The sequence below is a fragment of the Cygnus atratus genome, chromosome Z (genome assembly GCF_013377495.2).
Source record: "Cygnus atratus isolate AKBS03 ecotype Queensland, Australia chromosome Z, CAtr_DNAZoo_HiC_assembly, whole genome shotgun sequence".
Lineage (NCBI taxonomy): Eukaryota > Metazoa > Chordata > Aves > Anseriformes > Anatidae > Cygnus > Cygnus atratus.
In genome coordinates this window covers 49,395,845-49,409,386 of record NC_066396.1, presented here as the reverse complement: position 1 = coordinate 49,409,386, position 13,542 = coordinate 49,395,845, and the positions used below count along the sequence as shown (strand labels likewise).

General features: G+C 36.2%; 1 protein-coding gene across 1 annotated transcript in view; it reads left to right on the top strand.

The window, feature by feature from the left end:
- CHSY3 (chondroitin sulfate synthase 3) overlaps nucleotides 1–13,082 on the top strand; it is a 183,020-nt gene extending 169,938 nt beyond the window's left edge. Inside the window, exon 3 of the mRNA XM_035569919.2 lies at nucleotides 10,956–13,082. Coding sequence (XP_035425812.1) covers nucleotides 10,956–12,521 — 1,566 coding nt within the window. The 3' untranslated portion in view covers nucleotides 12,522–13,082. The remainder of the gene's footprint in view (nucleotides 1–10,955) is intronic.
- The last annotated feature ends 460 nt before the right edge of the window (nucleotides 13,083–13,542 follow it).

The window sequence follows — 13,542 nt, the reverse complement described above, 5'->3', positions numbered from 1 at the left end:
TGACCTTTAAAGTTTTTTTGTTTGTTTGTGTCTCAGACGCAAAAGTCCTAGCGACTAGCAATTTAGAATATTTTAATGTTTTTGCCTGTGTATGGCCAAATCTCTCATTTACTCAGTGCTAGAAGGCACAATCAGGACAGTTCACCCCAGTTTGTCTAGAAAGAAATAAGTATTAAACAAGAGATTTTTATTACTTTTAATAAGACAGTGAGAAACAGTGTAAGATCAGGAAGGAAAAATACTTAAACACTTTAAAATACATTTATTATGTAATAGAGTTAATTGTAACTCAAATTTATTTTAATAAATAACTCCATGGACACAATGAAACGTTCATTATTTTTGCTAACAGGAATACATTCTTTACTTTATGGTTCAATAGTAGTTCTAACATGCTTTCAGAAATGTTCCTACTTAAGGGTAAGATGTCAACAAAGTAACTTACCTCTTTTGCTCCTTGAAGTTAAGGATTAAGCTTTTTTTTTTTTTTCTTTTTTTTTTTTTTTAATTACATGATAGAAATGCTTATGGCTTATAGATAAAAACATCTTTAAATGCTCTGTTTAAATTTTATATATAAACCTTTGTAAAGTTTTTGTGACTTACACTGAAGATGTATTTTTATCTTTCTGTAAGTTTATTAATGCCTTTTTTCTTTAAATATAATATGAATTATGTCTAAAGCACCTGAAATAGCTAGCATTTTTTTTTTTTTTGTAGAGAATAGTTGATTCAGATTAACAGTAGTGAGTAGACCGGCATAATGAAATTAATCATGCTATTTTAATCACAAAAGAACATGAATACAAATGTTGAAGGAGTTTGTGTTTATTGTGTGTAAAATGCTGAATGAAAGTTATGAAATACTGAATGAAAGTTATAGCTTAAAAATTATGAAATATTGCTTATTAATCGACTCTGCTCCTGTCTCGTACTGTATATCTAAAAGAGAAATCACTGAAATCTAGGTCTTAGCATTTGGAAAGAAAATTGATTTTCTTTACCTTGATCACAGCAAATTATTTACGGGCTTAGCATGAGAGCATTGTACTGTACTGCTATTGATCCTAGGACAATCATCATAGCATTTACAGTCAGAAGATACAACTTGTATATATAAGGAACTGTATTTTCCAAGTCATTTATATAGATACTATTGTAGGATGCTACACAGTATCTCTGAGCTATCAGATATTAAAAGAACTGCTTGTTTTTAGGAAAACTCCAACCAAAAAGAATTGTTTGAGAATAAATATTAGCATTTGTTCTGTCAGCAAGCTCCAATAAGGAAAAAAAATTAAAAATAGTAATAAAAAAAAACCACCTTTGACACAGTCTTTCCACATCTGAAATTGTTTTAGAGCTCATTGACACACTGACAAGTAGAGAACAGCTCTCAGCTCTCCTTTCTCCCAGATGTGGAACAGTTTGCTTAGAAACCAAGGCAGCAATCTCTTCAACCTTCACACAGGGTGCTAGGTCTCAAATCTGTCCTTCCTGCAGGAATAAAGTCAGAATCCCTGTTTCTGCAAGAGGTTCCCAGACAATCTATGTGAGGCATCAGGGATGAGCGAGGTGCAGGGTGGTCGTACCAGGAGCTGGGACAGTCTTTGCAGCATGGCAGGAACCTGGGTGAGATGCAGTTTGCACAGTGTGGCCCTGGGGGCTTGGGAGGGTTTCTCTCACATGAGGGCAGGTTTCCACTTCACCTGATGGGGAGGGAAACCCAAGAACATTTTGGAAATCATTTGGAAATATTTATCTTAACCACAGATGTGTTGCCTGAGGAAGTGCACGTGTCCTGCCAAGATCTTCAAAAGGATTTAAAGTACGTGTGTGTGTAGGGCTGTTGCCCAGATGGGATAGCAGGCAATGCCACTGTGGTAAGTAATTAGGCAGTAATGAGGCAAATGGATGGCAGAACTGCAGGTGAGTTTTCCTGCTGGACTGCAAGCATATTCCGTCTGTGCTGAGAGGGGGCATGCTTGGCTCCCAAGTCTGACCACACAGCCAGACTCTGTGCAGTTGCCAGTGTCTCATTGTGTAACTCCATGAAAGCATGGATATGCTGTCTTCTCCAGAGCTCTCCCAATGACTTATGGGGGAAGAACAACCACAAATCTGAAGATCACTGAATTACATTAACTGTAAGCTCCTGTGGGAAAATCAGTTATATCTTCCCTGTGTTTGCTTCTCCTTTTTCTTCCAGAATAGGGAGTGGAACATTTTCAGCATCATCAAAACACCTGAGCTAGCTGCTGTCTGCAAGAGTGAAGAGGGTGGTGGCACACATAACACAGCACTTTAACTTTCTCCTTTTTACACACAAATGGAAAGAAGATTGTCCATGAGTCGGGGTTATTGCTCATTGTCATTGTCATACTGTTACCAATTTGTTAATCCTTTGCCCCTTCCCTGTTACCCATATTGCTCCTGCTCTGAAGGCTGGTTGGAGCCTAGGGAGAGGGTTAGTGGCACTAGGCAGGCCAAACCCAAGAGAGTTGAAAGGGTCAAGGCCTAGCTTCCTTGAACCTGTTGGCTTCTGAAATGCAGCATTTTGCACAGCTGTTTCACTTAGGTAATTCAGAGGGTCATTTTAGACATTTTGCTATTTTCTTGCAGGTGTGCTGCAGTACTTGTATGTCAGTGCTGTTGGTTTATCATAGAATATTAAAATATCCTGAGTTGAAAGGCACCCACAAGGATCATCAAGTCCAGCTCCTGGCTCCGCATAGGACCACCCAAAAGTCAGACCATCTGTCCGAGAGCATTGTCCAAATGCTTCTTGAACTCCGGCAGCCTCAGTGCCATGACCACTGCCCTGGGGAGCCTGTCCCAGTGCCCAACCACCCTCTCGGAGAAGAATCTTTTCATAACATCCACAAGTTTTTGTATTTAGCATTCTTTTTTAACATAGGCTTTTTCATTGTACAGGCTTGTAGGATTGGTGACCTATTCCTAATAACAGAAGAGTTAGTAAAATCATATAAAAGAACAGCATGACTTCATACATCCTTCTTGTATTGTTTCTCCTACTTTGAGGGAAAGCTTTCAGATCTGGAGTGGTTTTGTTTGTTTGATTGTTTGTTTTATTTTGTTTTGTTTTAATGTAAATCTATGCCAAAAAAGAGATGTCAAAAAAAATCTGCTACTCTTAACAGAGCAGTACTGTTTCATGAGAGCTTTATCTCAGATTTCCTTGATATCATTTGGCTTAAAGAGTGCTGAGCTTATTTCAAACCAATGGCTTGACTCATGTGAGAAAGGAGATGTGGGTAAACACTCTGTAAAGGTTTGATGTTAAGCTTTATTTATTAATCTAAGGTGAGAGCAAACAGAAGAGTTATAAGTAACTAATGCACAATTCTACTGTTTGCAAGAGTCAAAAAAACTGTTATTTTGAATTATGAATTTGTTATTTTGTTATGAACATTACATATCATATCTAGCTTAACTGTAAATAAGAAGATAGACCACATTGTTGTGAGTGAGCAGTCCTAATGGTGGAGACACTATTAATTGAACTCATGGTGTGTACTTGTAAATTTTCTGCTTACCAGCCCCTACATGCTAGAGCTGGAATTGATACATCAAGTTTCGTTCATCCTGGGGACAATGTCAGCAGGATGACTGTTGATTCTGGTGCCTAAGTTATTTAATGTGTCTGTTAATGATGAGTGAAACAGAATATAGTGTTCAGCACTTTCTTCTGCTGCTTTATTGGCACAAACTTATTTCTCCAGGAAGAATTAGCAGATGTGCCTGTCGCTATGCAGGAAGATATAACTGTTGTAAATATGGCATTTTATAATCACTCTTAGATTATAATTATAAGCCAGTTCTTCCTGTGTTGTACCTGGCTGCATCATATATTAAAGTGATGTGCATAGTATGAAGGTGTTTAACCCCTTACAATAATGTGAATAGTAAACCATGAATCCTTGTTCTGTTTTTGTGGCAAAATATTCCACAAAGTTGTTACTCAGATGCATTATAAACTACAAATAAATGGGTTTGTTATAAAAATAAGGCTATTACAATTATTGTTTTAAGTTGTAAAGCTGGTTGTTAGATGTTACATTAAGTGGAAACATAAGAAACTGCTGTTGGCTAAGAACTGTGAATAGAGAAAGGATGTAAAGTACTTTCAGTGTAATATCTGTAAGAAGCTTGTCTGCTGCCAATTAATATGTAATTAATTCTTACTAAGAAACAAACAGTATCATTAGGAGAAAATGAGTGGATCTCTCAAGTCATAGATTCCCCTTTTCAGAAGAAATCTGTTTTTTATAACCTGATGAAACTCAAAGTTATATATATTACCAGTATTGAAAATCTGATCTAAAACTTTTTCTTCTGACAGCTAAAAATTCCTTTGTAATTTCCTACCCAGGTAATCCAATGGCTAGTTTGCTCTAGTTAATCTCTCTCTTATTTTCTTAATGTATTCAGAGACAGTGTGATCCTTATCCTTCATTTTCTGAAGTTAAAAAAGCCAAATAACATTAACTTCTTCTCATAGAACAGTTTGCAGTCCTGGCAAATCTCATTGGCATTGATTTGATCCCACAATTTTGATAAAGATGCAGGTTCAGATTTGTCTGTAATTGTCTGCTGTGTCTTTCAGAAATACACTGACCAATGAAACACAGAATCTCATTTTTCTTTTCTGTGGAGGAAACACTGGTGTCTCATTCTCTGTTCAATTTTCCATTCACCTTGTCTGCTAATATACTTACATTCTCTTTAATATATTTACGTTTTCTTTACTTGACAGTTATTTCCAGTTTAAAAGGTCAACTTTCCTAATATGTTTAGTCACCTACCTCCTATAATCATGGATGTATGGTTTTGTATGTTGGAATTTCTGAAACTACTGCTTCAAGTTCCCTGGCTCTTCTTGTTGGATATCTCTTCCTCTTGTCTGATCATGATGCCTTCTCCTTTGTGTCATAAGCTGTGCTCCACATGTTGTGCCAGTGCACTAGTTACCCAGAAGGTTCTGTAAATGACTTTCCTCTAAACTAACAGTCCCCCATTTCAACACAACTAGTTGTTTCCACTCTGTTATCCAGTTCATATGCATTTTGTACTTTCAGTCTTAATCCTTATCTTGTTTAGGCTGACAGTTTTTCTCATAACACTACGCCAAGAGACTTGCAGAAATCTGTTTCATGTCTGGAAGTTTATGATCACCCACTGGAAAGCTTAAAGTTGCATTGTATTCTACTACATATTATTGAGAACATCCTACTGTGCCTGTAGCTGTATCTCAGCCTGCACCTGAATTGTCTTTTTGTTTGTTTGTTTTCACTTTCTCCTTGGTTCAGGTACTTACCTTGCTGCTGTTCAGCCAGACAGTATCACCCCAGGCTCAGATTTTATATACATTCTTCATATGGATGAAGTGTCTCTTGAAATCATCGGAAAATATTGAATAATTCTTTATATTTTGGAGACCTAAACTCTAAAAAGCAGGGTGAAGAAAAAACAATAATAGTTCTTGGTCATATTTCTGAATTTTTTAAAAGCTAAGTTTAGATAAATTGGTGGACAGTTTAGTAGTATTATGGATTTAAGAATACCTGGAGTGGATGGAGGATTAAGTATCATGTCCTCACTGTTATGGAGAGACTGTTTTAAGTAATACTCAAAGAAAAAAAATCTGTTGATTTAAAAATGACCATTTGCATTCTATCTTTTAATGAATGATAGTTTTGCAATAATAAAAGTGTGTTGGTTTGGGCTTTTGTGTGTATGTAGTACGAACTTTCCTTTTTTATTACATCAGTGAATCACTAAGACACTAAGATTGCAAAGAGTTCAGGGCTTGCAACGCAAATTACATTCTGCTTATGTATTATCTATTGTATTTCTCTCCCACAATAATAAAGCATCACCTTTATTCTAATTTGGTTCTTATCTTTTTTTTTCTTCTTCTTCTTTTTTTTTTCTTTTGTTCCTGCTTGCAGTTCAGAGTTTCTTTGAGCATGATTAGGTTATCGGTGTTTCTTGCCAACTTCTAATTTCAGCTGGCATGAAAAGAGGCTAGCAGAAACCCTTGCCAATTCTTGTGTTAGTTGTGCTGTAAGAATTATTCTGAAGGCAGCAAACTCTTCAGGAAAGTCACAAAGTCATGCAGTGTGAAAAATTAAAATGTTGTGCATCCCTTTATTGAATTGAAAATAATTTCTCCCATTCACTACTTTCAGTGAGCCTAAAGTGATTGTATCATGTCAGGGGAAATGTTCCTTTGACCAAGTATGCTTTCTTTGCAGAAACCCGTAGAAGCAGGGAGAGATATAAGAGAATAAAGGCATATTGTGATACAGCTTCAACCTCAGCACCACCAATCTGTAGTGTAAAGAAATTCGATCTTTGTGTTTAACATGTCAGTGATGGAAGACTCCTATTAAGCTGCCCACTCAGATTTGAAATGCATGTAGAAGTTTTTCATCCACAGCTTGTTGTACCAGTAAATTCTGTGATTGAGCTATGTCAGTATTTGCATTTCTGTTTTTGAATCTTGAGAGCATCATTGCATGTGTCAGAGCTCTCAATGTGAGAAGAGACAGTGATTATTCCTATCCACTTCCCTTATGGTGCTATCTTGGGGATGGCCCTCTCTGGATTACTCTCTTCCACCCTAGTCATCTAACGGTACACATGCATGATCATTTGATGACCTTGGTTAGTGCCTTTCTCTTCCTATGTTATTGATTTCCCTTGATGGGACATCAAGGTATTGACAAGGTACCTGTATGTGGTGTTCGAGATTCAGGTGCACTATGGACTTACACAATGGTACAGTGATGTTTCTGATTCACTCTGGACTTGTCCAAATGATTCCATGTGTCCCATTTGCTTGTTCTTTCAGCACAACTGAACAGTGAGGTGACATTTGCATGGAATAGCCTATTGTATAACTTTCCAGAGTGCTAACAACTGGCACACAGTCTGTTATCATTCAGGTGTAATTAGGATTGCCTTCTTCACAAGTGCTGTACATTTTTCTACAGATAATTTAATCTATTTTATTACCTAGCCATTCAAAATCATGAGAACTTTTTCAGGCAGATTTATTTTTACCATGCTGAATGATTTTAGTTTAGATTATTATATCTTACTGCCTCCCAAGTCACCTCCTTTTCCAGGTCACTTATGACTGCACTGACCAGTTCATGCCATTGCACAAATCTGTCATTCAAGAAAGCTAACCATCTTCCCTTTTGCTTCCTGGGCTGAAAGAGATTAAACAGACCTATTATTTAGAAATTTCAGAGAAAAGCATCACATTTAGCTGAATTTGAATTATAAGAAGACATTTTTCTCCTACAGAAAATAATAATAAATAAATATTTTATGTGGCACCAAGATTTAAAAAGGAAAAAAAAAAAGTTGAGAAAAACAGCATTTTGATAATGCCAATGCAAATTTCAGATCTGATATTCTATAAAACTAAACCAGTTGTTTTAGAAAAAAAAAAAAGAGAGAGAGAGGGAATTCCAAAATAGAATATTTCCATCAAAAATTAAGTTTGTTTCCACTAGATTAGTTGAAATCAGTCATTGTTCTGACTACCATACCAGCACTTTTCGATGGGGAAAAAAAAAAAAAAAACAACTGAAATTTGGAGTATTCTGTTAGCATATTGTTTCAAGAATTGAATTTCTCTTTTATTTGTTCTCTGTATTATAGTAGCGTTTGGGAATTAAGATGTGCAATGGGTGAACAGCAAATAAGAAAAATTCTTATCTTCAGGAAGAGTTTATCGTTTCAGTGTCATATATGTTCTGGACTGTTTTCTCATTATTGAGATGTATTAAAATTGTTCAGTGACAGCAGTGAAAATGAATTAGTACAGTTTTCTATATGTGTGAAAATATTGTATTACGGAGTTAATGCAAACTTTTTTCATTGCTGCTGTTAATCTGTTGTTGATTATCAAAGGCTAAGTCATTAGTATAATGGAGTACATCTTCTCACTATGATTTCAGTGGAGCATATCTAATAAACTAAGGCATCTGAAATTGGAATGTAATAAAAATGCACTATTTATGTTAATAGAATATTCCTGTTGAATGAGTGCTGCTAATGAATCTGCTGTGAAGCCAAGCTTGTAATTAGTCAACGGTTATGGAAGAATTTGCACAATAAGACAGTGTTTAGATTTACAGTGGTAGTTTGTCATCTGTTAAAAATCTTTGGGGTAAAATATATATATATTATATTTATATATATACTTCTTTAAGTGAAACTTGCTGTTCAGATAAGCAGATAAGTTAAATTTGTAAAGGTGGTTATGGTTGTTTCAGTTTTACTCAAACAACATTTTTATGGATGAAGAAGAGAAACTGAAGTGATTCTTTGCTTAGGAGGACTTAGGAAAGAGAGGAGTGTCAGGAATTGTGGAGAAGGATGTTGATGCCATTCAGTAACTAAACAGCCTTCCCTTCTTTCTTTCATTTAAAAAGTTATACATCTTTCTCTTCTATAAGGGGATTGTAATGTGAAATTCTAAATGTGAAAATTACAGATTCAACTTCTTTTCTGGAAAATAACATAACCTTTCCAGTAGTTTTATGATTAATAAAACACTAGTACTTTTGGCATCCTAAGAAGACAAAAGATCTAGCTGTTGGGATTTGTGACTGAAAGGAAAATATAAAAGCACAGTCAACTTGCAGAACACACAGTAGACAGCTTTAAATAAATTGTGCAAGGAAGGGAGTGAAGCTTACAACTGGAGAGATGGAAATCTCACCTGACCATTTGATGTTTTCTCATGATTCAAAATGTAAATTGTAGAGGGAGAAGGGAAAATGATTATTACAAAAATAAGGCAACCTCACCCAGGCCATTCCTAGGCACTTTTCTCTGGGATTCAGTCCTTCATCCTGTAATCTGCCTGTCCTGCCAATGTTGATCTCTCATCCACGAGGAAGCCGTATTTTGATTTCACCAGCACTGTTGATGAAACCCTGCCCAGAGAGGTTTTGGGGTCTCCCTCCTTGGAGATCTTCAGAAGCTGTCTGGACATGATCCTGTGCAACCTGCTGTAGGTGACCATGCTTAACCAGAGGGGTTGTCCCTTCCAACCACAACCATTCTGGGATTATGGGACTCAGTACTGATAATGTTGGTGCCTGTTTCCTGTGATAGCAAGGAAATCACCCAAACCATGTCGCTGGTTCGTCTCATCTCAAGTAAGAACCAAAATACCTCTTTCTCAAGATAAGATGTGGTCTGACATGTTTAGACAGGAGGTGTTCTGTGAATTAGGAGTATTTGAGTCTTCTTGTAACTATATACATGTTTTCCACTGGCGCTCTCACTCTGGAATATCTGCTATGTTAAAAGTGAAGTTAAGATCACTGAAGATAGTTTGCAGAATTAGGAAGATTTTTTTTCTTCATGTTGTGACCATAGCCTCAAAAATGCTGACTTGACTAGCAATGTTTCTTCAAGCAGAGTCATTTAGCGCCTGGGTGGGGAGGGGGATTCTAGAAGCTTTGTATTGAAACCCTGTGTTTCTCATGTGTATTCCTTGTACATGGTAATGGACTTTTGAACAATTGTCATGGATCTTAGCTTGTTAAGAGTTATTTTACATTTGTTACCCTATGCTTATTATTACTTCTAGTAACAAGACTTCTGTTCTAGAAAAAAATGCAGTAAAATGGGCTACATGTTTCTAGTCTATGTTGTGTCATCAGATGCCACCTTTCTTGATTTCCTTAGTGTATAAAAGAAAAAGTTCAATACAAATCTCAAATCTGATTATAGCTCAAGCTTACTACACCTCCTTGAACAATTTCTACCTAATTAACACATTTTCCTTATGTTTTAATTACAGACCAGTCTGTTTTCAGATAAAAAGAACTGCTTCTTCTTCTTCACCTACTATTCACTAAAAATTATTTTTTTTCCTGTGGAGTTTTTAGGTATTAACTTCGCAAAGGCTTGTGGGTCCATATTTATGAACTTAATGTGTTACTCCTCCATACTGCTCTCCTTTTAAGAATGAATATTCATAACATTAAATGTATAATGAGCTATGTGCACGTTTAGGAAAGAGGCTGAGTCAGAAAAAGTTTTATGACTTGTTCATACTTCAGCTGTTAGCACAGAAGGGTATAAAGTCCGAGTATTCTAAATCTTAGACTTGTGCTTCAGCCATAAAATGTCTTCTAAAAAGTTAAGAGGTACATTACAATTAGTAATTTGACAGAAGGAGAATGAATTTTCTTGTCACAGAAATACATTGGAAATTACTCAGGATGAATTATACTAGCATGATCTATGATTTAATTGACATACTACTAGATGTATTGCTGCCAGCACACATATTCCAATGATTAAATTTCAGTCCCTTAATTCTTTGTCCCCTTGTTGGTCCCCAACTGGAATAAATAAATAAATAAATAAATAAAAATTGTGGTGAAATGAAGTCCGTTTGCTTAATGAATATTAAGTAGCACTATCCATTTGTGTATGGCTGTAGGAAGTGCAGGCAGCTATGTGCTGCATAGATATAAATCCAAGATTTTCTTAAGGAAAAAATTTCAGTGATGCTAAAATTTTAGTAAGGATCTTTGCTAATCAGATGTACCTGAAGACAGTGTTTCATGAACAGTATGGTTCAGCCTGCACACAGGAACTCATAGACCTTTGCAGTACCTACAGACCTTTGCAGTTTGATTAAATAAAGATAATCCCGAAATATCTGCCCTTCTGTTTAGTTAGAGGACAGTATTTACTTACTGCAGGCTGTGCTGAAACTGAGACTAAAATCAATCAAAACCAATAGGTGCTGTTAAATACATTAAAGTTTGTGCCTGAAAACATCTATGCTCTATCAAAATTCCTAATGATAAACAGTATCAATGTGGGTCATTTTGTAGGTAGAAGCACTTCCACTTAATGTCTTTTTTTTTTCCCGTCTTTTATTCTAGATGCAACAATTGTTTCATGAAAACTATGAACATAATCGGAAGGGTTACATTCAAGATCTTCACAACAGCAAGATTCACACAGCCATAACCCTTCATCCAAACAAAAGACCAGCCTACCAATACAGGCTGCACAATTATATATTGAGCCGCAAAATTTCCGAACTGCGCTATCGGACCATCCAGCTCCATAGGGAACGTGCCCTCATGAGCAAGCTCAGTAACAGTGAAATAAATAAGGAAGATCAGCAACTGGGAGTGTTACCATCTTTCAATCATTTCCAGCCACATGAAAGGGATGAAGTCATCGAGTGGGAATTCCTAACAGGAAAATTTCTTTACTCAGTGGTGGAGAACCAGCCACCCCGGCAGAGCCTGAGCAGTGTCCTGCGGGCTGCACTGGATGATGCTGTGATGCAAGTCATGGAAATGATAAATGAGAACTCAAGATCTAGAGGAAGGCTGATTGATTTCAAGGAAATACAGTATGGCTACCGTAGGGTGGATCCTATGCATGGGGTGGAGTACATCCTGGATTTACTGCTTTTGTACAAAAGGCACAAAGGAAGGAAAGTTACAGTTCCAGTAAGACGTCATGCTTACCTTCAGCAATTGTTTAGCAAACCTTTCTTCAGAGAAGCAGAAGAACTGGATGTAAGAAGCCTACTGGAGGATACCAACACTGACACACAATCTTTTTCTTTTCTTTCAAATTCTTTAAAGATTTTTTCCTCATCATTCCAGGGCACCAAAGACATTGGGGGACACAGTGACAAGAAAATACATATTCTTGTCCCTCTTATAGGAAGATTTGACATTTTCTTGAGATTTATGGATAACTTTGAGAAGACTTGCTTGATTCCCAGGCAGAATGTAAAGTTGGCAATAATTCTCTTCAGTTCTGAGTCAGGCCAAGACTCCAGCAAACACATAGAACTGTTGAAAGAATATAGCATTAAGTATCCTACAGCAGATATGACTCTGATTCCTATGGCAGGAAAGTTTTCCAGAGGTTTAGGTCTTGAAATGGCCTCATCTCAATTCGACAATGGCACCTTGCTTCTGTTCTGTGACGTTGATCTGATATTCACACCAGACTTCCTCCAGCGATGCAGGGAGAACACTATTCAGGGAGAACAGGTTTACTACCCTATCATCTTCAGCCAATATGATCCGAAAGTAGTATATGGAGGCAATCCTCCAGCTGACAGTAGTTTTCTTTTCACAAAAAGAACTGGATTTTGGAGGGAGTATGGATTTGGAATAACCTGTATTTACAAAAGTGATCTACTTACTGCTGGTGGCTTTGATACCTCAATTCAAGGCTGGGGACTTGAGGATGTAGACCTCTATACTAAAGTGATAACATCTGGCTTGAAGGCTTTTAGAAGTCAAGAAGTAGGAGTTGTTCATATTTTTCACCCAGTTCAGTGTGACCCCAATTTAGATCCAAAACAATATAAAATGTGCTTAGGGTCCAAAGCAAGTACTTTTGCTTCTACCATGCAGCTTGCTGAACTCTGGCTAGAGAAACATTTGGGTGTCAGGTACAATCGAACTCTCTCCTGACATCTCAACCCATTTGGCCTTTTAAGGGGAGTTTACCTCATTATTATTATTATTATTATTATTATTATTATTATTATTATATTTTGCTGTTGTATTTTTAAACTCCCTCTTTGTTGTCTTCCAAAGACTGTTGACCTCAAACAAGATGAGTCTGCTGTTCACTGATGTTTCTTATACCTACTGAACTGGTTAGGTGAATTCTGTCAGTTTTCCTTTATTTGAAAGTCAGTCAAGTCATGGCAATCATATGATCCCGTGGAGCACATCCATCATGAGAGACTGCATCAGAAGAGTGTTCTCTTTTGGCTTTAGGATGCAGTATCATTTTTGTTGCATTTCTCAGACTTGATGTGATACAAATATTTTCTGGTGAAGGTACCACAAAAGTGCTTTATGCTTCTTCTGGGGATGGAACTCTGTTAGATAAACTTGAGTTTTATAATTTATATCAGGACTTATATGTATAAACACTACTTTTCTTCATCTTTAAAATTTTTAAAGTAAATGAATAACTATGATTGTAACTTTATTTTTAAAAAAAAAAAAAAAGAAAAAGAAAAACTGAGGAGTTACTTGCAAATGCAGCTGGTACTGGCTACCAAGGTCCTTAAATGTCTTATTAGAATAACAAACTCCTCATTGTTGTTCACTCTAAGTGTAAATGAACTTTATTTTCACAAGGAACAGAATCTAATCAAATCCTCATGTACACTTCAGGACATTTGTGAACCAATGTCCTTCATTTGCAGGCAAGAAACTATGACACAAGATGGTAATTTATGATAAAGTGCAGGCATACAGTATTATTTTTTTCAAACATATAGTATAAGTTGCTGTTTCTCTTTTTAGAATGAGTCTCTAATATATAATTTTCTTTTACATTCCCTTCTTGAAGCTGCAGTTGATACAGAGTGTTAGAAGTTAAAGCTGTATCTTTTTTTTTTTAATGTTTTCTGTGAATATTGGTACTCAGAAGCAATTTGTTGTTAAAATTAAAATAATTGTAGAATAATTATTTAAG